Genomic DNA, 27,000 nt, shown 5'->3' with positions numbered 1-27,000 from the left:
AAAGGTCTGTTCACCCTCTCTGCTGCTGGCTCGGAGTTTGGGGATCAGATTTCACAGAATTTATGAAAATTTCGCAGAATATGTTGTCAACTCTTGCTATTTTGGTATTCTGGACATATCACGGGCTTTTACTTAAGCATAAAATTCGATCCATCGAGAGATTTTTCTTCGCAAAAAATAACTTTTAGTAGATGTTCTGCTATATAGTCATTGACTCATAATGGAGTAAGGATATGAACAACTATGCGAGGACCATATTCATTTTGATTTATTTACTGTATTTAATTAAATTATTATTATTATTTTATTAAATTAAATATTTAATTTATTTTCTGGAAATAAGAAGAACGTATTAGCACAAAATAACTGAAATATTCCAATATTAAAATAAAATTTGATCACGTGATGAATAAAATCTAATATTTACGTTATATGATCGTGTAAGAATAAAATCTAATATTTACGTCATATGATCGTGTAAAGTGAAACTTATGGGGTTCACAATCCTGTATCTGAGTTAATGATTGGTATTTTTGAGGTCGTAAACTATATCATACCACTGAAAGTCACGAAGCGTGAGCCGACTCGATGTTATACATCCCAAATGAACGAAGGAAAGCAAAATGAGGAAAAATTTTATTCCATATCTGCTGGGATGTTAAATATGAAGAAAAGATAACACATATCTATAAATGATTATAGGAATATTTCATTACAATTTCACATGGATATACTCACAGGGGTTCGTTACAAAGAAAATTTGGAGTATCGGTCCATGAATCGTGGGATAGGGGTTCTAACCGGTAACAATAAAACAAGGGAAGACACCAGTCCGCACCCCTCGGTAGTTCCAACACTGCTAGTATATCCTAATTGCGTCTGCTAATTTCCAACTTGAGCCAGTCGTAGTCAACAATAGTTCAATTAGACCCCACCCCCCTTCCTTGATTCATGAACGCATACTCCTACTGTTCTTTGTAACGAACCCCTTTGGCTATACTGGGGTAAGTTTAAGCCGAACTCTTCTTGACAAGTATGAAAATTTTAGCCTGGTCTCTCATGATGCTTCATACGGAAACAATGTATGGGCGAGGGTACCAAGCTACAGCGGGAAACACCGTATTTCAGTTTTGAAAGCATGTACCCTCTAGTTACTGTTTAAGGTTTATTATTGAGGTTTTTACGGCCCAGTTCAATAGAGTATGTGTGGCAACCAACACACAATACTGCTACTCTCAGGTAGTTTATAGGCACGTGCTCGTATTTTGATAGTTGTGCTCAATCACCTGTTTTCGATGCCATTACAGCGGTAGCACTTGAAGTTGATTCAGTGGGAAGCCAATGTGTACACTCCCCAGTTGTTAATTGGTGAGTTTTCGCATTAGTTTCCCCCTGAATCAAGTGCCAGTTGTCAAGAGTCAATATAGCAGCAGGGGATTTTTTTTCAGAATTTTAGAATAAATTAAACTTTTATGTATTCTGAGTGATTCGAGTTTGCTGAATTCAGAATGAGCCGATATTCACGATATCTTTTCACCGAAAGTATTAAAAAAAAACACATGCACCGTACACCATTTTTAATATTGGTCTTGGTCACTTTGTGTAAAATCATGACCTCGTGTTATTTCGAATACTGGCTGATTCGGAACGTGGGCTGATTCGGACCATAGATGATTCGGCCCAAATGGACATAGTACACAATTAATTTTACTATATGTTCTCTACATTTGTTTCTCAGTACTGACCTTTCCACTGTGTGACAATCAATGCAAATCATATGTTAATCTAAAATACCTTCAAAGATGACTTCACGGTGAAGTTCTTGTCAAAGGTTGACCTGCTCTTTTTTTAGATCATTGACTGTCAACATAACAGCATGTAACCAGAACACGTATTTCACTTCCGGATCATCACCAAGGCCTTATTACTCACTGTGCACTGTCGCCAAAATACATACAGACAACAACACCCTGAGCTCATATTATCAAGAATAAACAGTTACCTTTAAATCCCTACCAAAACTGCATAAATAAAACTCTTCTATCACCATCAAAATGAGAGAGGAAAAAATGTTCTAAAAATAGACTAGAACTACATTCGTGGGTACTGAACTGGAAGTATTAATTGTGATGTAATTCCAAATGACGGGCTTATTCAGCCCAAATTAGGGGCTGATTCGGACCAGATGACGGGCTGATTCGGAACATGTGAACTATTATAAGAAAAACCGTGTAACACACACATTATTTAGTTTAGTAGTTATTACTGTTTCTGCAGATATATTAAGATAATATAAAAAGTTAATATTCGGCTTTTAAATTTACGTTAGACAGTTGTTAGCAAATTTCTAACCGAAATCAGAACAAACTCCATATTAACTATAGCATTTAGATTTTTTCAACCAAAATAAAGAATATATAAATATAAATATATATGTGTGTGTGTGTGTGTGTAAATATATATATATATATATATATATATGCAATAAACTGACAACGAACAGTGCAAAACTAGTATCTAACTTGCCTGAGCACTTTTGACTCTTAATGAGTCCTTTTCAAAGGCAAATACAAAACATAGACAAGACAAACAAATAAAACAGAAAAACGGATATGTTTGCAAAACTTTACATGGCTGTTTCTACAGGAATTAAACATTTAAATTTATATTGAATTGCTCAACGTACCTGGGAAATAATGAGAAATATGGTGTCTTAAACAAATGTAAGTGTCACATTTAAATCTCAGACGAAACTTATTGATATTTAACATGGTCCGAATCAGCCAAAAATCTGGTCCGAATCAGCCAGAAATCTGGTCGAAATCAGCCCGTAATTTGGACCGAAGAAGCCTGGTCCGAATCAGCCATGGTCCAAATCAGCCTGTTACCATTATTTGTAGCTGAAATTTGCATGTGTTTCATTAATCCTACATGTAACTTGTAAGACCTCGACGCTGATATTTCTTTTGGGCTTCAGTGTCTTACTGCCTAACTAACAGCGCTGTGTTTTGATGTTGACATCGTAACGAAAGTAACATTATCTCACGCAGCTGTCAACTAAAATACCACTTTTCTTAAAAGTAAAATCATAACGTTGCAGTCAGATTTTACTTTCTCTGATGTCTTTTCTCTAATAAATTCAAATTCTCGCAGAAGAAATGGACCTGTTTTCAAGTTTCTTTGGCCTACATTTCATTTGGCTAGAAAGTGATGAAAGCTGGGAATGCTGAAAATGGGTTAAGTTAAAATATTATTCTTTAACGAAATGAATAAAAATATATCTATTGGAACTGTAAGCAACATTTCGTTTTGTTCAAGAAACATATCCCCTACATGAACCATACCTTGACTACCATTACATTTCAACCACTTCAAATGTATGTCAATGGAACATTGTCAGATTTTGATTCTACCAGGATAAAAACAGCACAGTAAGTATTTTAATTACATATCGATATATGGAAGAGTGTTGATATGGACTGCCAATAGTGTGAGATATTCCTGAAACTTTGACTACTCATTAGAAGTCCATTATTTGGGTAGTAAGACATAGCACTAAAGCAAAAATAACATGTGCTATGTCTTACATTCTAGGACTTGTGTTACATATAGTTAAATAGCCTTTCTGTCCCTTTTTATGAAGTGCCTCCCCACTAACATGTTTGTATGAAATACTATATTCTTGAGTCATACACATGTTGACATTATATGTTGCTCTTGCAATTCTGTTTTATGCATAAGTTATGTGTGCAGAATTAAAAATCGAACTCATCTTTATATCTTTTCAAAGAAATTTACAGCATGCATCATTCAATTTCAAACGCATGCATGATTCACAATTTTAATTTTAGTGCTCAGTTACTTTTTTTGCAATATCTTGATCTCATGGTTATTTCAAGTGGAAATTTGCATATTTCTTGTGTATGGTAATATAGAAATGTTTTGTGGACATTTGGTTTTAATTCACTTTTTCATTGTTTTGTTTACTTCTTAAGCCTTGTTATGCTTTTTTTAGGTGCTCCATCATTTTGCACGAATTGCCACTTGAAAATAATAGTGCAATAATCATTACAATTTTCTTGTATATATATATGTTGATCTGAAATTACAATTTAGCAGACAGCAATTGCCATTTTAGAATTTAATTATGGTAGATAGTTTTGGTAAATTTTCATATCTTTAAAATTAATGATAAAAAGTAAACATACAGAAAAATACCTTAAATTGAATGCTTCCACATCTGTAAATGATGTCAGTCCCATATACAGAATACTTGACAAATTCCTCATTCACTTTTTCATATTGTACAGGTTTTCCAATAATTTATTATTAGAACAGTTCAGCATTTCTGTGGTGTAAATTGTGAATTTTGCAACATTAACTTTTGGACGTCAACATTTTTTGACATTTTCTTAATATTACTCAACTGTCAGCACATGTTGATGCTTTTCCACAAATTAAAGCCATATTTTTTTAGATGGACTTTAATTACTCTGATGTCTTTTTACCAGTAAATTCAAATTCTCACACAAGTAACTGGATGTGTTTTAAAGTTTTTGTGTTGCCATTGCCGTGACAAAAATATCTGTCTTGGGGTTCCCACTAATAAAACAGGTCCAGTAAATGAAGGCGAACAGTGGCCCTGACTTGAACAGCCAATACTTGGTCTTGGGCCACAAACTTGAGGCAAAAATGGCATTTTTAAACTGGACATTTATATTGTGCATTCTTTTTTTTGAATTGTATTACGTATTTAAATTGTATTTCATCTAATCAGTACTTTGGTTTGCTGTCTAAGAAAGGTTAATGTCATCAGGATCTCAAAGCAAGTATGTTTAAGTTGCGAGAAAAATGGTGCATGAACCATGTGTAAGCACAAAGTTAGGACAGTCAAGCTTTAAATATGTGCATTGATTCTTAAATAGGTCATGCGAGAAAGGAGAGAAGTGTCCTCCCTTGTATTATTATAAAGTACATTTATGACAAGTAATTTGTAAGCAACCATACGAGCCCCTGTGATAATGAATAAGTGTGCACACGAAATGAGCCTTGAATTGTAATTGTTATTCGGTGTCTCAATCTGAACTTGAATACTTGGGTACCCGGTTGTTCATTTTATTTAATGGGTACCAGGTTGTTCATTTTATTAAATGGGTACCTGGTTGTTCATTTTATTAAATGGGTACCCGGTTGTTCATTTTATTAAATGGGTACCCGGTTGTTCATTTTATTATCTGAGTTATTATGAATGGGCGAGTACCCGGGTATCCATTGGCATCTTTATCTCTAACATGATCTAATAACTTTACGGAAATAAAAGACCAGTCAGTAGCAGTTTGGTCTCTACGTTTATCTCAGATTGGTTTAGTGCTTAATACAAAATCCTCTACTTAAAAGGAAACAAAACCTTAACAAAATGCTGAGTACATTTAGTGCATTGTGTCTTATTTGAAAACAAAATTCTCAGTACAGTATGTTGTTGGAATGTTAGATGCAGTCATTCTTATTTTTGTTGCCATTCACACAATATACATTGTTAAGTATGGTATGAAATTCAGTAATGCTGCACTCCCTGTAGTGAAAAGAATGATAAATGATAACAAACGATAGACATCAAACATTTTATAACAAAATTGCATTTATACTTGTAAAACAATATTGCACAAGTTCTGATAGTTACCCCATGCATGAGCAGGGCCAGATCAGGTCAAGTGTTTGGCTGAGGGTTGTTCGCAGATTTCAAAAGTGATTTAACTTAGCTTGAAAAGGCACCAAAACAAACATCTATGTGTCTGTTTACTCAAAGTATGCATAATACCCAATAAAAATGCCCAAAAATGAAATTATGGTCAAATTTCAAGTGACAGGTGACTACTGTATGTTTGTGTGTGTGTACATTTTTTTTACCAGGGGTTTGGGGATGTCTGTCACAGAATTAGGCAAAAAATAACTTGGTTTTGACTTAGAACTATTTGACTATTTTTTGTTGTACATGCGTTATCTAGGGTGAATGCGTGTTTTTCCAGGTAAACGACTGTATTAACATGTACCTCGCCAGAAATTACTTGCAACGAGGGACATTAATAACATGATATGCATGGGTATTTTACCCTGACTATTGCTCACTCTCCTATGGATTTAAATAAGATCAATTTCTAAACCGACACTGGTCATTTTGGATCACATCAAGGAGTGTACGCTCTCCATTGTTCTCCAGCCATAGGGGTAAGTGTTAAATTTATATTTCATTTGATATGCGAAGCTTATTCGGTTTGTAATGTCTTATCACATAATAATGCATTTATTAGAACTTTATTAGAATGCAGATTTGAACTTTGAATTACAAATCGCTATTAGAGGTTAATGTATTAGCATATATCTAGAGATTTTACAGGAACTATTATTATGACCAGTTTGGTTTTATTGTAGCTGATTGTGACTGTGACTATGACTAGAGCTGACTGTGAATATGACTAGAGCTGTCTGAAGCTGTCTAAAGTTGTTTAGAGCTGTCTGGAGTTTCCAGAGTATTTAAGGCTGCGTGATGTCGATACATATTTATGTATGTACATATGTCTGAGCCATGGACATAGACATAGCTATGCTGTCTGTACGTGTGAATACATATGACCATACATGTGGTGGATCCATGAAGGGTGCGAGCAGGCGATAAGAGTGTGGGCCAACCCAAGGAATCGTGCGACTGTACAAGGGGTCAAGAAGCATACATTGATTATGTGAATCTCTCTTGTAGCATATAATACTGTTTGAAACGTATCTGCAGTCCATGAGGTTTCTTGGATCTGTATTTCATACTGAATTCATATTTTTTGGTTATTTTCAATGTGTGAATGTTTGTGTAGAGTGATTGGGTCAATCATATGCTGAGGGCGTGAGAGAATCATTGTATTTTTACACCATATATTATCCCTGAATAGCCAAGTGGTCTAAAGCGCTCTCCGTTACGGATCACTGCCATTTCACCTCTGTCTGCGTGGGTTCGAGTCTCGGATTCAGCCAGTGTGAGAAAGCTTGCATGTAGCTTCTCATGGGTCGGTGGTTCTTCCCGGGGTTTTCCCAGGTTCTTCCTCCACCATTAATACTGACCGCCATGCATAGCCTATCATGTGCTGAAAAATGGCGTTAAACCCAGCAATAACAACAACAACACCACCATATATTTTTCTTTATCAATTCATTTCATAAATTTCCATCTTTCGCACATTGTGTTTGTCTTATTCATTTAGTCCAAAAACCCACTCGGTTTCTTTTCTGCGACACTGGCCTTATCCAGCTATGACAGGTTCTCAGTAATATATTGTACCATTTCTTCTAGCATCCAGTAATAGAATTTTAGAGGGGTTATTTAACTTTAAATTTCTGTTATAAAAAGACAACCATTCCATTCATTTTCTGATTTGAAATAAATTTATCTTGTGATGAATGAAATAACAAAAAATATCCCATTTGGAAAGGACAATCTAACCCCATAAATTAAATGGCCTTGTAGTTTCTATATTCATCCTCATGCCTGGGTCATTAAGTGATTTGTAAATTCAGAATTTTCTCCTTGTTGGAAAAAACACAACAAAAGTGGCAGGCAACTGAAATTTAATTGCCTAAATCTAGAAGATTACTTTTCATGTTTGAACATGATAAACTGAAAAGAGATCAATATAGTTTGCCTCTTGTCAAGTCTGTGTGGAAGTTTGTTCAGATTTCTTTGTATAAGGTAAAAGTGTAAGCATATTGCAAAAGAAGTCAATCAACCTTCTCTAAATATACAGAATATATAGACTTATTTTTTTAAAATGTCCCAGAATGTTTAATAGAAATTAAAGTCACTGGATTCTTGAAATGGTATCTGATTGTAAATCACGCAGTACATCTTGTCTTTCCATGGGTGGTCATCATACATTGACTATTCAAATGTCAATGAACGAAATTTCCATTTTTAATGACTGGACCATATTTTAAGCTGCATGTATTAAGTACAACATGCCATATCAATAGTGTGATGAAAACACACCATTCCCATGCTGAAATTGACATCTAATGATGATGCTAACATTTTATAACGGTGTTTTTCAATGGTCACGGCCTTTATTTCTGCTGAACATCTGGGAGAGACCATTTAAGTTTCTAAAGAAGGGGTCGTGGTGGCAATGCATGAAAACTATTGTCTTATTCTGATATGTGGTATAAAAAGAACACTGCCATTCCTTGCTTATGTGAAACAAACTTATCTTGTGATGAATTTAACAATAAAAAAAATACTAGTCAGAATTTTTTTTTCAGTCTTATAAAATTAACGGGCCAGTTATTTACAGTTCACGTGCATTCAGAATTGAACAAGTTGTTGTCTGCATGTATGTTTGATCTCGTAACTGGGCCATTACTGCTTTAGAACAATCACATTTAAGCATAAATTCAGTGTTTTCTTTTCGTTGTTTGCATTTTTAAGCAGAATCTGCTGCTATCTGTTGAATAACCCAGTGGATTACTTTTAATGTTTAAACAGGACAAATTTACACTGTTAAAGACCAGCTCAATAAGGTGGACATCTCATCAAATCAGCTCATAAGTTTTCTAAATATACAAAGTATGCAAGACTTTTAAAAATAATTTCTATTGTCCATACTTATGAACAAACTAATGATCACTGGTTGCTGAAATGGTATTTGATTGTTAAATCACTCATAATGTATTGGTCTTTCCACGTTTGGTCTTCATTGATTGACTGTTCCAATGTCAATCAGTAATGCTGATCAGCCACACAATGGTGGATGCCATCAGTGTTCTGGCCAAGGCGAGGTGGTGGTTTGTAAGTATTACAATGAAAGCTGAGTGTTATCGCGGAACCAAAGTGGAGGGATTAAGTCCTCCACTGTGATGTGTGAGGTTCCGAAAATACTGTGTGCAGTCTTTCTGAAATAAAGATCCAATACATACTCTTTTTTCTCCTTTAGTTCCATAGTTGATGCATATTTTGCAGTGGACATATAGTTTAATGTTCCTCAGTAGATAAAATAACCTTACTCTTGAAGAAATTAAACAAATATGAACTTAACTAAACCTGACCACCCCTATGTAAGCAAACATATTTTGCTTGTGTCTTTGCAGAAGAGAAAGAAATACGATATACATGTCCCTACAGCTGCCATGGCTCTAACTACAGATATTATTTAATAGAAATTGATAAACTGTAATGTGCTGCATTAGTCAGTTTTATGGGCTGAAAACCGACTCAGAAAAAAAACCTTAATAGACATCTTACCTCGCTTAATACAATGTAATGGATGAAAGAAATGATCATTTTTGTTGTTGTTCTTCATGTTTTCTGACCTTCTTTATGCATAAATGCTCTTATTCTTATCATTTGTAAATTAATTAATGTTATGTACATTTTTTATGTAATAATTAATATCTATCTCAGTGCAATCTGTCGATGTCTTCACATCTCAAGTAATGCAGATCTCAGTGAATTGCCCATTTCAAGACATCTGCTAACTTGAAAAGATGAAAGATTAGCCTATACAATGTGAGGTTTTTAATTATTCCTCAGGGCAGGAAAAATATGGAAGCAGTTTTTCTGCCAGACCTAAACAAGAGATATTACAAACAACAAAACAAAACAAAAAGCAAAAAATAAAGAGACCTTAAGACTGGGAATTAAATTAAGGAGCCTTGCCTGTCAAAGAATAGAAGCCATGTGCCTGAGATTAATTATCCATTCATGTTCATATATAAGAGCGCAAATGTAGGGTGATATTCCACTTAGTATTAAATCTGTTCTTCTGGGGGTTTTTTTTCTGTTAAGACATAGGTGCTGTTTCACAAGAGAGAAAAAAATGTTCCAAATGAGAAAGCTTTTAAACCAAAACATTGAAGTATGACATTTGGCTACAACTTGAAAAAGGTGAGAAATGTGCTGATTTGGCTGAAAAGTACAATACTATTTTTCAGGTAGGAAGATAAATAAAATCAAAAGTTCATATGAACTTTGACAGTTTGATCCTGGTAGAAAAAAACATCTGTTCTGCCAACTTGCCAAGTTTAATGATGTCAGCGAGGCAACACTAAAAGGTTTATTAGCCCATGATGAAAATATCCCAATAGATGGGCCTCATATCCAGGCTAAGGAATTTGCAGAAGACTTGGGACTTCAAACATGCATTGCATCAAATGGGTCATTTCAAACAGCGCTATATTATTTGTTTTAAAACCATATGTGGAGAGAGTGCATCTGTTTATTATGTGGCCATTGAGGAATGGCATTAAGAAGTTTTGCCAAAATTATAGTGATGATGATACTGGGCTATTTTGGCCATGCCTGCCATACAAGATGATGGATTTAAAAGGAAACGAATGCTATTGATTTAAAAAATCCAAAGAGAGATTAACTTTGCTTTTGGCCGGAAATATAGATGGAACTGACAAGATGAAACCATAATAGGAAAATCTGAAAATTCAAGATGCTTCAAGAACATTAATAGATCTTCTTTCTCCATTGATACAAGTCCCAGTCTGATAGCTGGATGACAGTTGGGATCTTTACGAACTGATTACGCAAGTTAGATCGACACTTCCAGTTTGGAAAGTGAAAGATAGCATTAATAATAGTCAACTGCTGTGCTTACCCATGTGTATTAGGGCTAAAAGCAATCATGCTGTATTTTATTCCTCCCAATGCTACCAGCTTCTGCACCAAGAAATAATTCAGGCTTTTAAAACACATTATTGGAAAGCTTTAGTTATTAATTATTAACTTGCAGTTGAGGAAAAACAATCCCATAAACCAACTTTGCTAGACACCTTCATGTATGCCCGTGCAGCATAGAACAGTGTATCATGGATAACCATTCAATATTGTTGGTTCTACTGTATTTTTCTGGAAATTTTGGATGAAGAATTTCACCAGCAGTGTTTGGCTGCAGCAGAACTGAAAGCCTCAATGGGAAATGTGTCTTTAATCATGGGCTGCATAGGCATTGCACTTGAAGAATTTGCTAATTATGTACACATTGATGATGATGGTAGTGCCTATGGTGAACTTACTGATGAGGAAATACTTCAATCGGTGATAACCAAGCAGACGCAATCATGCCAGCAAGAAGCTAATGATGGTGATAATAATGATGATGGTGACCAGCTCATCACTATCACAAACTACAGTGAAATAGCGGAATGTATTAAAAATATGAAATTGCTTTTGGTAAGTATCGCTGATGCTGTATGAAAACATAAGGACTTTTGAATATTTTGTTACAGATCAGCGTTAAATCAGGCAAGAGCAGACTTGATCTTACTTCATATTTATATTAAAAAAATAATGCAGTTCACATTATGCTATTTTTATGTATGTGTTTTAATATGTACACATATTGTAGATTCAAATTTTAAAAAAAACTATGCATTTTATATTAATATTTGCGTTGATTGTACATGAACATGTAATTTTAATTTTTATTTTTGTATTTCCACTGCATTCAGTTTATAAGCCAAATATATTTTGGAAATAGTGCTGACATGTTTTTGCTCTTGTTACAAAATGCTATCAGATAAATCATCATGATATTATTTGTATAAGGAACAATTTCATGACTTTTGAAAAGGCAGTTGATCAGCAATTTTCTGCCTGTACCTTGATTATTTATTTGTACATGTACATAGGTTTCCATTCCTTTATTGTATTTATATTGTATTCATGTTTCTTATATGTATTTCTAAACATAATTCAGACTTGAATTGTACCTTAACTGACAACACAAAAAGTACATAATATACATGCAGCTGATGTCTATATTCTGCATTTTGCTTAAACTTACAATGTAATTTGTGCATGCCCTTATCTTTGTGAATCCATGGATATATTATGTGGTGAGATTTTGAATTTATTAGTGAAAAAAATCCCAGTAAAGTCCGACTAAAGCAATATGACCTGAATTTGTAATAAAGCATCAATATGGGCTGCCATAAGCTTGATTATTCCAGAAAATTTGACTTCTTGTTGTGATGTTAGTCGACCTTAAGTTTGATCAACGCTGCATCGATCTGTCATTTAGGCAGTAAGAGATCCCAAAAACGCAAATATAAGAGGAGACATATTGTAGGACTAGGTAGACATCTTACTGCCTAAATAAATGACATCGTCGTGTTTGCCTGACAGGTGAGCACAAGACAGAATTTTCAGGAAATTCTAACACACTTGTCAGCCCATATGGACAATTTGTCACAAATGAAAGTCTCATTGCATTGGTCAGATTGTACTTACTCTGACGTCTTTTTCCAAACGGATTCTAATTCTGACAAAAAGAAATGGACATGTTTTCAGGTTCTGTTGCCATACATTTCATTTGGTTGAAATGTGGCAGGAGCCGAGGTATGCCGAAGTCATTTAAAGTTGAAGTATGTTTTTTTAATGAGATAAATGTGAAGGCAACTAATGAATGTCAAGGCAACTAATAAATGTCAAGGCAACTAATAAAGTTGAAGTATGTAAGATACTAATGTTGATGAAAGTGATTAGATAGCTTCATTTTGTTAAAGATACACAACATCCTTTTAATTGATGAATAAAGACTAAAAATGAAAACAACAAAATACACTTGTTACTTTGAATTTTTCAGAATATTGTGCCAATATTCTATGAAAATCAGGACAGATGTCAACACTGTTGAGGGCTGATAGGCTGACTTCAGAGCATGGGGACCATTGGTAAGGATGGCATTTTACCTGGTGCCACCTGGTGGAAATATATCTCTTCAGAAACTGGAGGCATTTGCAGAGGCCAGATTCTGTTTGTTGACCCAGGTGAGGTCCCGTCAAGTACTAGTTCCAAACAATTGAATCACTATTTATGCTTTGGCAGTGGTGGTGGTGGTGGTATGGGAAGTATTTATAATGCCTTGTTTGTGCCTCTGAGGATTAGTGTAAATGACCCATATATTGGGTGCAATGCCTGAATTACACCAGATAATGTAACTCAGCAACACCAGTAACAAGTCAGTCCATGTTGTGAGTACTGCAGTATAAGTGTTGAAATGAGACCTGTAATAGACAAGGAAAGCAAGTGTCATTGATACCAATTTTATGTCGGGTACCTCTAAATAATATTCAGTCATTGACTCAGTCCAGGATGTACCCTCACACCTTTGAAACATATTATCAGAATGAATCCTATAACCATCAACATGTCAGTATTTTGTTTTTTTTATCTGATGTCCCCCCTTTGGATTTCCCAATCAAAGATGATGCAGTTGATGCTGATGGCAACAGCTATAGATGGAGGAACAAGAGGTTAGTGAGATGCCAACCCCATTTCTTTCCAAGACATTGTTCGAAGTGCAGATCCCTCAGCTGGTATAGAAAGCAATGATGTATGTAGTTACTGGATACCTTTGTTTCATTTTCCCCTATGACAATTAAAAAGCTTCATTGATAACTAGGAGATAACAGGAGAGTGTTTTCCCCTTTTCTTTGCAATCTCATTGCATAGGGTGTTTGTCTGGTTTGATTATTCATAGAGACATTCTTCCACACCATAAGCTGCTGCAGCTCTGACTTCAGACTAGCCTTGCCAACCATACCAGTTGACGAGTGACCAGATGTCCATCACTTTAGCAGGCCATGCCACTTACCACTTACTGGCCATTCTATGGTATGTAGAGTTATATAGAGATCTGGCTAGTAGGTTTGTCCATTTTGCTGCACATTTCAGCAAGGCAGTTTCTTAGTAGACATGCCGGTGATCTAACTACCTATCCTGCACACTCCTGGCTCTCTGTACCAGCATGACAAGTCTGGGTACATGCCCAGCCTGTGGTCAGTTTTCTCACCATATATCTGTTGGGGTGATATCATGTCACTCAGCAAGTGAGGTGATGACATTGACAATGTTTCATGCTCTGACCCCACAATGGAAATAAAGAGAGTGGCCATGGAATAAAATTTATTGTATTTGTCAATTTTTGAGTACCCAATATGGCCGACTGTGATCCAGACTCACATGGTGAAGGTTTTAAATGATGAGAATGATCAACCTGCCTGTTTAATAATATTGGGATCCTGTTTTAAAAAAAAGCAAGCTACCAGTCTATTTATTGTTCGGTGTATTTCTCTATCCTACATATAGCAATGAGCTTCTTTCCTTGAACCAAAACATGGCATTGGTCGTCATGGTGATCTTGTTGCTTTATGAGTTGGATAGGATTGTTTTGTATGCTGCCTCGAAGTAGGGGTGAAACGATGGATCAGTATATCAATGCATCAATACATTTGTTGTACCAATACACATCAGTACAAGAGGTTGAGAATTGAAATAAATGATACTTACCATATGCAAGTTATTTTAGTCATCATTTGCTTGCCTTGTTATTCTTTAAATTGAGATTTCATCTAAGACAGCTACTACAGGCACAGACACTCATTTTTGTTAGTACAAATGAAAAAAGACTTGAGAACACTCACCTTCTACAAATTAACACTAAAGTGATGTTTTTTGTAATCTGCCTTATCGCGAGTTCTTTACTGACTATCCTATCCCAACAGCATTTTCAGCACAAAGGAGACATTCCAGATGTGTTCCACATGACAATATAATTAGCAGCCCCAGCTGATTTTTCATTGTCATTGAATTTCTTTTTAAACATTGTTAAATGATTTATCTCATCTCAAGCAGTATAGAACAGTACTTGTTTAATAAGCACTTTAATGTGACGTTTCAACGCTCCTGTAGCCTAGTGGTGAGAGCATCTGCCTCGGATGCAGGAGGTCGTGACTTCTAACCCCGGCCGAGTCATACCAAAGACTTTAAAAAATGGTACTAACAGCTGCCTCACTTGGCGCTCAGCATTAAGATGTTAGTGTTAGGACTGGTTTGCCTGGTGTCAGGATAATGTGAATTGGTTTGAAATTATACTACATGTCTGCAGCATGATGCTCCAGTGCTAGATATCACTATAAACTGCCACAGTGCAGACATCATAGCGATATGACTGAATTTCTTTTAAAAGCTACATTAAAAATCTAAATCACACACACATACACATACGTGACATTTCTATGTTGATTTGTATCTGGTCTATTTAGGTTGAATTTGAAAGCTACACTTGCAGTGTGTTATGCTTGACGTGAACGGTTGTTAAACTAAATTTGATTGGGAATTTGGGCCCAGGAGCAAGAATTTTGTCATAGTTTTAACCTTGTGTCAAGTAAGATTTATAAATGCTTGTTTAAAATATGGGAGAGCTAGAAAAAACAAAATGACTGATTCCTGTCATGGTTTACCTTGCAATGATATTTCACTCAGCAAGTACTGGTTGATGATAGAGCTGGTAACAGTAACTTTCAAAGTTATGAAACATATCAGATTATTGGAGATGAGGAAGTGTTAATGATGATGCCAGTGAGTGATTTTGGTGTTAAATACGAGTCTGATGCGCATGCTGGATGGACAAAAATAGTCAGTCAATCCCTCTTTCAGCGGTTTTTCAAAATAAAATGTAGAAAAGGCAGACTTAACTGAGCATATTTAAAATACAGCCAAATTAGAATGCAAGTTTCATTTTTTTTCTCAAACAATTTAGCCCTGTGGGATGTTATACAAAACTATATATCCCTATCAAGTTTAAGATAAACCGAATGATTAAGAATGAAACAATAAAATTCAGAAGTAAAGATGTTTTCCTGATCAAAATACCTATAAACAAACAGACTGTAGCATTGATGGACTTGAAACCCTAACATAGCAGAACTGACAGGAAACCTGGCATAGTAGTCAGGAAAGCATTTATTTATTAAAGTGAAACCTTGGCAGTGCTTATGCTACTGAAAAATCTTGTGTTGGAGCCGAAGTATCCAAAAGATAATACCTGTGAGCTCTGGCATATTGTACACACCAACCATAAAGAACAATTTCCCAACTTATTCAAGCTAAGCTGGCTCTGTATATGCTCTTCAGACAGAAGGACAGAACAATATTCATTCAAACATAAGGAACAGAGTATGATACAAAACAATTAACAGATTAATTCTTATAAAACTAGATGTGTCATCATTTAAAGAATTTGATTGTAATAGAGCGCCAACAGAGTGGAGCAGAAGATATTGAAGTGTTAGGTACATGTTGAATTATGGCTGTTTCCTCCTCATCTTTTCTTCCTACTCCCCACTTTATTTTAGTGATAATGGTATAGCCCCATTCTATAAAACATGGCAGCATTGCTGCTTAAATCATAAAGGGTGGAACAAATTTGGAATCTCTCTTTTTGTGTAGAGATATTGATCAGTGACCGAACATGCCAACAAGATAAATAAAATTATCACAGAATCAGCAAAGGCTAGATTTCAGTCTGCACGAGTTTGTTACCTGCATAATTTTTACATTTTTTTTAATACACAATCAAAACAGATGCTGCTCTCTGTGACAAGTCCACCTTTATGTTGTAAATGTTTGTCGGTTTTATCCTCAGATTTAGTAAACAAATTTGATTCCTCTTAAATTTAACAGACAAATTATAAATCCCTCCACTTAGACTTACTCCTAAAAAATACAAATGCAGAATCAGAGGTTGAACATCTGCATCGCACACCAGACCAGTCATGTAAGAACAGATGGGTATAAAATTAAATTATATTTGTAATATTCATCGTTAAGTTGTGACAGATACAATCATTTTGTAAATGGAAAGTTAATTTCTTGAACTATTTTGTTGTGAATAATGAAAACACGATGTTAATATCATTTAAGTCATAATAAGATTGCTTGGGAATTTCCAGACATTCATTTTTGACAGAAACTACTGACATACCGTTGCAGTGAAAAAGTGCCATGGTACATGCCACCAGAAAAAAATACCATGGTCATCCAGTTTACTGGTAATACCACACACCTCTGACGGAGAGCTTGTCACAGTGAGAGAGCATATATGACAGTGAGAGAGCCTGTATCACATTAAGAGAGCCTGTATCAAATTAAGAGAGTATATATCACGGTAAGAGAACATTTATCTAGTGAAAGCATGTTACAGCATGCAACATAGAAGGAAACATCCATGGCAAGTCAGCTTGTCCCGATACTATTCCGTACAATCTCAGCCTGCATAGACTATCTGCACAGAAAATGTATACATTGTGGGGGAAATTTGGCTGAAACGCAGATTGTTTAATTAAACAGGTGTCTGTTGTTTTTGGCAACTAAATTGATCTAACAACACTCTTGCAAACCTGTTTTACCTTTATGGTGTACATTGTTATGCATTTAGGCCATTTTACCCAGGCTAGGCTGCACGTAGTAACAGTATGATGGCTGAGCATAATAGAAGGCATCCAATATCCAATCACCATGCATTAGGATTCCCAAAATATTTTGACAAGATTGTAATGTTGATTCTTTTTCATTACATTACTAATAATATAATGATTTTGCATAAATATGGAGGACAGAAGGGAGGGCAAAGAGTGCTGGATCTCTTCTATTTCAGTCTACCTGGAGCACTGATTATAATGTTACATTTAGATTTGGATGCCTTTTCATTGTATGTTTTCAGTAGACCATTTGGATGTCTTTCATTGTATATTTTCATTACATGATTTGGGTGCCTTTCATTTTATGTTTTGAGTACATAATTTATATGCCTTTCATTGTATGTACATCATTTGTGTGCCTTTTTATTTTATGGTTTCAGTACATCATTTGGATGCCATTTCATTGTATATTTTCATATATCATTTGTATGCCTTTCCATGTATGTTTTCAGTACATCATGTTGATGTCTTTCATAGTATGTATATCGTTTGGATACGTTTTTATTTTATGTTTCCAATTCGTCATGTTATTGTTTTAAGGAACATATTGATGATATCTTGTATTTTTCTTTGTTGAGGTGCTTAATACAGGGGGTGACAGAGTGAAACTCCATGATGTGGTCAGCAATATCAGCAATGTACAGGAGTCAGATTGTCTCATTGCTGGAACAATCAAAGACAAAATTTCACACTTCTTCCTCAGGTAGGAACTAGGAAGACATACCTATATTTTGATATTGTTTATCCAACACAGTCACCACAAAAATGTCAGATAAATGTGATTGTTGAATAAATGAATTTATATTAGGTATTATTTTTAAGAAATCAGTACTGGTAGTTGCATTACATAAAAGTGATTGATTGAGAAATGAATGCCAGATAAGTGAAACTATACTGTATAAAATTGATACTTGTAACATCTTCTGCCTTCATATTCTTATGACTCTTTTTTTTAGGGCATGAAACTCATACTTAAGTAGAGCATCAGTTCCTTCAAGGGACTCTTGTTTTGGGCATGGAATGGAAACTTAAGTAGAGCATCAGTCCCATTGAGGGACATGTTTTGAACATGAAACTCAGTAATAAGCTCAATATAAGTCCCTTTGAGGAACTCTTTGAGGAACTAGGTCATAAGTCCATTTGAGGAACTCTTATTTAGAGCAAGAAAATCAATGGTACATAAAGTAAAAGGCCCTCTGAAGGACTTTTCTTCTGAGCATGCAACTCAAGTGTAGTTTAAAGTCTGAAACATGTGGCAGTTTAACTTTAATAGAAATCAAATTTGAGTGTTAGAATATCTGCACTGGAATCTCTCATTTGGACTGTGGAATCTCCATGACATAGGTTTTGTTTTTTATTTAGTTTGAGACGGCGATTTTTGCTTCAGAATTCTAAGCTTATCTTTTATTCTTAATATTTATGAGCTTTGAACTTTAAATTAAAATTAGCTCACAAGTGAAATAAATCTGAAGTTATGAAATCATGATTTCTACCTGCCCCTCTCCCCCATTGCCAAAATGACAAAGCAAAATAAATGTAGCATCATATGTGTTTTGATCCCTGCTGGAAATGATACCATCATGGAATTTATTTATTTTTGGTTATAAGCAATAAATTTAATGTTGTAAATGTTCTTGAGTACTTACAGATTTTATTTTTTCATGGCATCTGATACAAAATCCATGTTTTTGTTTTGTACGTGCAAAGATATACCTCAAATCATCGCTAGACCTTACGTGCTTTTCAGTTAGATGTTGGTGGGAAGGTCAAAAGGCACTTTCAAAAAGAACATCAAGCACCTTTGACATTTTAAAATTATTGGCAAAATACTTGGGACATTCTGAATTAATTAGTTCCTTTTCTCACACACACACACACACACACACACACACACACACACACACACACACACACACACACAGAGTTCTGGTGTTTAAAGTTTTGTCTGAAATATAATTGTGAAGAAATAAATCTTAATTCTTTTGCAGGTTGTGCTTCTGTGATGATTTTGACACCAGGGATTTTCTCCTCAGAGCAGAGACATTGTTATTTGATTTTCAAGTCTCCTGCATGACTGAGATTGAACTGATCAAGGTCTTTCAGAGTCTTGACAAGCATCTCCTTGAGTTTCAGAACCACAAAATAACACTGCCAAGTCCAGGTAGAGATATCATGAAAGCATTTTTGTACATGAAGAGTACAGGAAATGGTTGGAAACAGCTAGTACACAAATATCTTCAAGGTCAAGATGATTGCTTTATGCGAGTTCCATTCCAAACTGTGCCAGCATTTGTCTCAGAAAGACTGGTTTCCCTACACAGAGGCTGGGCTTATTTTCCTTACAGTAAACTGAGAGAGTTGACAACCAGTCTGTTTTTTAACCTTCTAAGACTTGGTGTCAGTGTCGCTCGCCAGAGGAAACATGTTGTTTCCAAAGATGCCAGGCTTCGAAGCATCTCATCAAAGTTGAAGGTGAATGTTTATTGTACAGTTCAATCCAATCTTGATTATATTACTGTGGTTAAAAGACATGAAAGTTAATTGTAGAAGACTGTACATTTAAAGTATAGAGACCATGTTACACTAATGCGGGAGGGACTTAACAGTGTAGGTAAGTAAATATAGGTGTAAGCTTGGCTCCACCCACATGATATACAGGCATATGGCTAAATTTCGCAATAACACCTTCAAATAGCTTCTCAAAAATGTAATGTTACTAAATAGACAGAAAGTATTGTTTCGTCAACAATGGCACTATTAATAACAAGAGATGCATCTAATTATCTCAAAATGGCCTTGACACAATTTAAGTAAAAGTGACAGAAAATGGTGCGTCTTTCACTTTCTTCACGGATTGTGATGATCACATTTTCATAATGCATGTTACAGACAGTTGCACAAGTGTGATTAGGATTTTTCCCACCATGAGTCAAATTCTGGGGTCTGCCATGTTAGTTTGTAATTTTCCAAGTACAGCTCAATCTGACAGAGCTCGTTGATAATGTTACACCCTACAGCGCAAAGTATGACTATACACGTGGCACCTGATTATTACACTATGTAGTATGGTGTAAAGTAGTGTTCACTAAAATCGGACAATACTAATTATGATTTGTCAGCCATGTAATTTATAAGAAGTGCACAACATTACAATTTTACAAAGTTAAATCTGGTATGAAACCATTAAAGGTTTTCAGTTGAAATTTTGTTGGCTGCATTCTTTATTATACATGTAGCTTAGTTTATTATACATGTAGCTTTTCATCAAAAATATTTGCAAGAATTAGTGTATCTAATCCATGTTTCAAGGACTTTCATGTAAAGAATTAAATTACAAGTATCTCTCAGGTTGAGCCATTATTAAACCTTTTTCCTGTGCTATAGAGTGTTGATTGTGTTATGATTCTATCATATGCACATAATTTGTATTCATTTTTGCTGTGTTTCATGTCAAGACACTACATTATACTGATGGTGTACGATTGGTCACATATAGTGAAACTTCATCCCCATATGTCATGATGTTTCTTAGCCAAATACATTCCTCGATTACAGTAATGTTAAGAAATAAGTTTTGTTAACGTTAAGATCCAGGAACAACATATATCATATTGTTATGTGTATTTAATTTGTAGTGTGTGATTGACTTTTATCCATAATTGAGGTTGGGAATTGGGCCGACATGTCTAATCATGTCACATTTACTAAGTTTGAGTACTGGATGCTGTCTTGATTTTGACTTTAGAATTTTCTAGAAACAAATTTAGTTTACAGTGTGATGGTAATTGCATTAAGATGACAGAGTGGTGGGGATCTATATAAGATTGTTTATAGCTTATAATTTTCTGGAAATGAAATTTTGGCCCTCGTTCTGGTTCTCATATTGTTTCTCAGGTTATTAAGGTTGAATCGCTTATTCCTATCTTAACAGCAGAAGTGGAATCAGTCTTATAGTTGTGTTGAGTTTTTAATTCAAGAGGATTTAGTTATTTAAATTATTCACTGGACTTATCATCATTAGTTTTCGATCCAAAGTACTGTTTTGGAAATTATTATGAATTCATTCAAAGAAATTTTGGATTATATCATTGTGATACATCAAGACTGTTGGCACAGTAGCACATTCAATATTACTGGCAAATCAGCATGTTCAGTATATGGAATTCATTAGAAATTCTATACATTCAGACTTGTAATAGAACTATTAAGACTAATTTTGGTTAAATTAACAATTACCTATGTTCTGTTTAAATTGTCACTTAGTATTCCTGGTAAATAAATTATCTTTTCAATTGTTTGGGATTTTGCTCATTTCTGTTACTCAGTTTAAGACCATAGACTGTAACAATTTGGATAAAGTGAAGAAATATTTACACATTACCTTCCTGTGCCACTGCTAGGTGGATACCCATCATCTGATTGTTTAAGCTTTCTCTACACTGCAATCAACATCATCCCATTTGCTAGTCGGAATCCTTCATTATCCATCAATCAGTTTGGTGTAATGTTGTGTTTTAAGATTTGTGTAATGGACTGCTAACCTTATTTGTGATTCTCAGTGGACATTCTTGAATATTTTTCAAAGTTTGTGGACTGTTTTTTTGACATGGTAAGTTCCACATGTTATCAGTACCATATGTACTGGCTGTATTTTTGTGCTGCAAATGCTGATTGAATTTTATTTGCATTGTTGTGGTGCTGTTGTTTATTTGCTTACATTTTCATGTTATTTTCTGTATTTTTTTCTTCTTATATCATCTTGTCATAACACAATAACAGCTATATTCCCAAATGGTTTGGCTTAGTTTTGTGGGATTTAACACCATTGGGCAGCACATGGCTGCTAGCATATTTGGTGGAGGAAGAACCATGGGAAGCTATTGGCAGGCTTTCTCACAAAACCATGTTAACTGAGTGTAGGCTAAAATACACACCGAGGTATGAGTGATCTGTGAAGGGGGGTGCTTTAGACCACTTAGCCACCTGGAGCCCCTGTTCAAAATGCAAGCAGTTCAAGGTGCATGTAGTTAGGATAATCAATTCACTTGCCTTGTTTGTATTAAGTGTACATCAACAACACATTGCAGTATATGTTGCTCTTGGTCGGAGCTGACTTTTTTTTGTTCTGTTAAAAAGTTAAAAGGCTGGAGACAAAGATGAAGTTAAAATCATCAGAGTGCAAAATTTTAAGCCTACACTCAAAATCATCTTGTGTTGTGAGGATAGTGGATGATATTCCTTTTGCACTTACCCATCCAAAATTTCGTCAGAAAGGCAGTTAGCTATTTCGGCAGTTAAAGAAAGACAACTTGGTGGCACTGGATGTTCGATGTGTACATGCTACACCAGTCTACGAGTCGCATCTGAGGAGTTTGATTAAGCAAATGAATGTTCTGTTGCTTCTCTTTCCCACTGCATATCTTTAGGGCCTGTAAGATGGCACTTTGGATATGAAACTTTTCTGGCTGATTTTTTTTCTTACCAGATGGATTCGCCTAACACTGCCATCACAGTTGCTGACCTTCCAGTTTAAATTTTCCAGTGGACTGTGTATACTAGGTGATCAGAGATCTGTCCTTTTGATGGAACATGCTGCAAACTGGCTGTCCAATCCATTGTACCTGGGACCATACATGGACTGGTCTGACCTGTCCGTCCATTGGTTTCATTGGCCATTCATCCAGCTAAGCTTCTGACCTTCCTTCCAGCCTAACATTCTGGCAGTACATACATTGTCAGTTGCTTTATCTCCAGCACAGTCAGTGACTCTGATATTATTTGCATACCCAGTGGAGAAATACCTCGGGATCATGGAACTAATACTTTCATGTCACTTAAGTGTGTAAATTGTGAAATTGTTGGAAATCTTTGTTGTGAGCCACTCTTAAGCAAAATTTGAACATGGGTTATATCATGAACAAAATCACAAGTATAAGGGACTAACCATTTAATTGTTCTGAGGTGGGGTGGGGTGGATAATAGTAAAAAAATAAGGTTTTGTCAGGAAAGTGGATTTTATGTCAAGGCAAGTGACTTTTTAACAAAAAACACTTCCTCTAGGCTTGTGTTTGAAAAAATCTTTGATCAATGTCTTTCCTATCTTTTCAGTCTTTAAAGCAACATGGGGGCTATTAAGATACCCTCTGTTTGTCCTTCCTTAGTATGCCTGTCAATCTATACATTACCACATCGCCAGGTATTCAGGGCCCCGAGTGGCCGAGTGGTCTAAAGTGCTCTCCGTTACAGATCACTGCCATTTCACCTCTGTCTGTGTGGGTTCGAGTCTAGGATTCGGCCAGTGTGGGTATGTGAGAAAGCTTGCCAGTAGCTTCTCATGGGTCAGTGGTTCTTCCCGGGTTTTTCTCAGGTTCTTCCTCCACCATTAATACTGGCCGCCGTGCATAGCCTATCATGTGCTGAAAAATGGCGTCAAACTCCACAACAGCAACAAATCTCCAGGTAATCTGCTGGATGGAAAAATCATGAAACTTGGTGGCTATGGTAACAATCTGCAAGAGGGGCGTCTTCCTTGGCTCCCGCCCCAGGTCCCTGGGGGATGTCAAAGATTACATTTACACAGGTGTGCTCTAGATGGCTCATTGGTCTAAAGCAATTGTCTTTATGAACACTGCCATCTCACCTGTCTGCGTGGGTTCCAGTGTTACGTTCAGCCAGTGTGGGTATGTAAGAAGACTTGCAAGTAGCTTCCTGTGGGTGGGTGGTTCTTACAAACATTTTCCTGGGTTCTTTGTGTGTGGGTGGTTCTTACGAACATTTTCCTGGGTTCTTCATTGGTGACTGGTTTTTAAAGATGTTTTACTGGGGTTTTCGTGCGTTAGTGGTTCTTACAGATGTTTTTATGTGTGGGTGGTCCTTACAGACATTTTCTAGGTTTATTTCTGGGTGTGTGGTTCTTACAGATGTTTTCCTGGTTTTTTTTGTGGGTGGGTGATTCTTACAGATGTTTTCCTGGAATTTTTGTGGGTCGGTGGTTCTTACAGATTTTTTTTCTGGGTTCTTCATGGGTGGGTGGTTCTTAAAGACATTTTCCTGGGTTTTTTGTGTGTGGGTGGTTCTTACAGACATTGTCCTGGGTTTTTTGTGGGTGGGTGGGTCTTACAGATGTTTTTCATGGATGTGTGGTTCTTACAGATGTTTTCATGGGTGGGTGGATCTTACAGACGTTATTCTGGGCTTTTTGTGGGTGGATGGTTCTTACAGATGTTTTTCTGGGGTTTTCTTGGGTGGATAGTTCTTACAGACGTTTTCCTGGTTTTTTTTATGGGTGTGTGATTCTTATAGATATTTTTCAGGGTTCTTAATGGATGGGTGGTTCTTACAGATGCTTTTCTGTTTTTTTCATGGGTGGGTGGTCCTTACAGACATTTTTGTGGGGGTTTTGTGGGTGGATGGTTCTTACAGATGCTTTTCTGGGGTTTTCGTGGGTGGATGGGTCTTACAGACATTTTCCTGGTTTTTTCATGGGTGTGTGGTTCTTACAGATGTTTTCCTGGGGTTTTCATGGGTGTGTGGTTCTTACAGACGTTTTCATGGGGTTTTCATGGGTTTGTGGTTCTTACAGACGTTTTCCTGGATTTTTCTTGGTTGGGTGGCTCTTACAAACGTTTTCCTGGGTTCTTCATGGGTGGGTGATTCTTTTGGGCATTTTCATGGGTTCTTCCTTCATCGGTTATAAAGGCACTCATATATGGCCTATTGTGTGCTAAAAATAGTGTTAATCCCACAAGAACAACAATAACAACATTTGCACAGATTTCAGATTGGCAATTTGACTTAAATAATTTACTTATAGCGGGAAGATGCACAAATCTTGTGGTGCATTTTGCATGATGACCCCAGGATCACTGTCTGGGATTGGTGTGATGGATTCATCTATATGACTCGTGGGTCACTGTCTGGGATTATGGTGATGGATTTTGCAATGATTTCTGGGTCACATCCTGTTATTGGTGGGATGGATTTTGCAATATGATTTCTGGGTCACTCTCTGAATGGTGTGTAATGGATTTTGCAATATGACTCCTGGGACACAGTGATTTGTGTGATGGATTTAGCAGTTGGTGTGATAGATTTTGCAATAGGACTTTTGGGTCACAGACTAAGATTGGTGCGATTGATTTTTAAATATGACTTCTCTGTCGCCGTCTGTGATTGATGTGATGGATTTTGCATTATGATTGCATAATTTTGCATTATAACACCTGGGTTGCTCTTTGGGATTGGTTTGAAGGATTTTGCATTGTGACCCCTGGGGTTATTGTCTGGGATTGAAGTGACTACTGAGTGTGGAATGTGAGGAGGAGAGAGGGTACATAAATTTAATCGCAAGTTAATACTGCACATTGGAGTGAATTATTCTGAGCAGTTAGTTCTTTTTAGCAAGCTTCACAGCAGCCAAGAAACTCAAAGATAAATTTCTAGTAGTAATTTATCTTGATTTAATCTATAGGTGAATGGTTGCAGAAATGTGTCACTTTTTTCATTTGCCTTGCAATATCCAGTTTATTACACCATTCCCTTGATAATTCACGCCCTGATAACTCGCGAACCCGTTTATAGTGCAGGGTCAGGCATGGATCCCATTTTTTAAACCAGAAAAATACCCCAAAAATTGATCCCTATTTGTTGAACTTTAACAAAATCGCAATTAAAATTGGTAAAGGAAACTTTATGTATCGCTCATTTTATCGTCAAAATCAGTAGATAGGACCTGGAGATTTTAATCAACACTATGAAATATCAAATTTAAAAATAGGTCATACAAATATTTACATTTTCTTTCAAAAACGACATTCCTAGTGCACTGCAATTAACAATATGTAAGGAATTTTCGATCACTGAAAATGTCACGCCAAGTGGAGGCAGTACTTTAATAAATAAATACAAATTAAATAATTTCTTTATCAATTTAAATTTATCTTCTAGTTCTATCTTTTAGTTCCTTTTAAGTGTAATCATCATAAATGCAATGGGTCTTCTTGCAATTAAATGTAAAATGCATCATTCTACCTTAACAGCTATGTCCGCGTGCATTTCTCTGAGAACCTATTTAAATGCTGGCCATGTTTTGATAACAGACTTCTGGAAGTATTTGTTGTATTGTTGCACTGAATTAAAAGCTGGCCTCCTAAGTATTATCACATTAATTTTGTCTTTTGAATCACAAAAAGGGGATGGAATAAAAGAAAAGTTAGAAGGCACGAAAATCCTACAAACTTAAAATCTAGCGGCCCTGGTCGTATGTCGGGTGAACTCACTTCATTTGATCAATCGAACGCTTATAAATGTTATTGTGTCTGTAACATAAACTACCTTAAATTAACCAACTCTTTAATAACTGTGATCAAAGATAACAAGGCAGCCAAGCAAAAACAAATACTTCATAAAATAAAGAGTTTGATTTCACAGATACGGACCATTGTGGGCAAGCGAGATTCAGAGAATTCTTGAACTGGCACTTAGAGATATCCTCAAGGATGATGAGAAGTTTCATTATTAGTTCCAATTAATTAATTCACAACATCAATATTGTACTAATTGAGCAATACAAAAATTAAGTTTCAACATAGACAATTGTATAATGAAAAATACGTTGCATGTTTTTGAAAAAAGGAATCTTGTTTGGTGGTGTATCAACAGTTAGTCCAGTTCCTTGCTCTGTGGATTCCCGAT

At 35.7% G+C, this 27,000-nt stretch overlaps 1 protein-coding gene across 8 annotated transcripts in view; it reads left to right on the top strand.

Annotated features, from left to right (window-relative positions):
- The first annotated feature begins 662 nt into the window (after window positions 1-662).
- The window catches only part of LOC149790260 (uncharacterized), a 39,895-nt gene continuing 13,557 nt past the window's right edge, over window positions 663-27,000 (top strand). Inside the window, exons 1-5 of one of the 8 annotated variants that reach the window (XM_089972292.1) lie at window positions 663-1,004; window positions 9,967-11,215; window positions 12,630-12,813; window positions 17,899-18,010; window positions 19,296-19,779. In XM_089972292.1, the coding sequence (XP_089828418.1) occupies window positions 12,705-12,813; window positions 17,899-18,010; window positions 19,296-19,779 (705 nt within the window). In that variant the 5' untranslated portion in view covers window positions 663-1,004; window positions 9,967-11,215; window positions 12,630-12,704. Of the gene's footprint in view, window positions 1,005-1,077; window positions 1,240-9,820; window positions 9,920-9,966; window positions 11,216-12,629; window positions 12,814-17,885; window positions 18,011-19,295; window positions 19,780-27,000 lie in introns of those variants that run through there. The other 7 variants (XM_089972294.1, XM_089972297.1, XM_089972291.1 and 4 more) reach the window with 7 other exon arrangements.

Source organism: Sinohyriopsis cumingii, chromosome 10, assembly GCF_028554795.1.
Source record: "Sinohyriopsis cumingii isolate HCF-2022 chromosome 10, ASM2855479v2, whole genome shotgun sequence".
NCBI lineage: Eukaryota > Metazoa > Mollusca > Bivalvia > Unionida > Unionidae > Sinohyriopsis > Sinohyriopsis cumingii.
The sequence above is the reverse complement of the archived record's forward strand: the minus strand, read 5'-3'. Positions and strand labels throughout refer to the sequence as shown.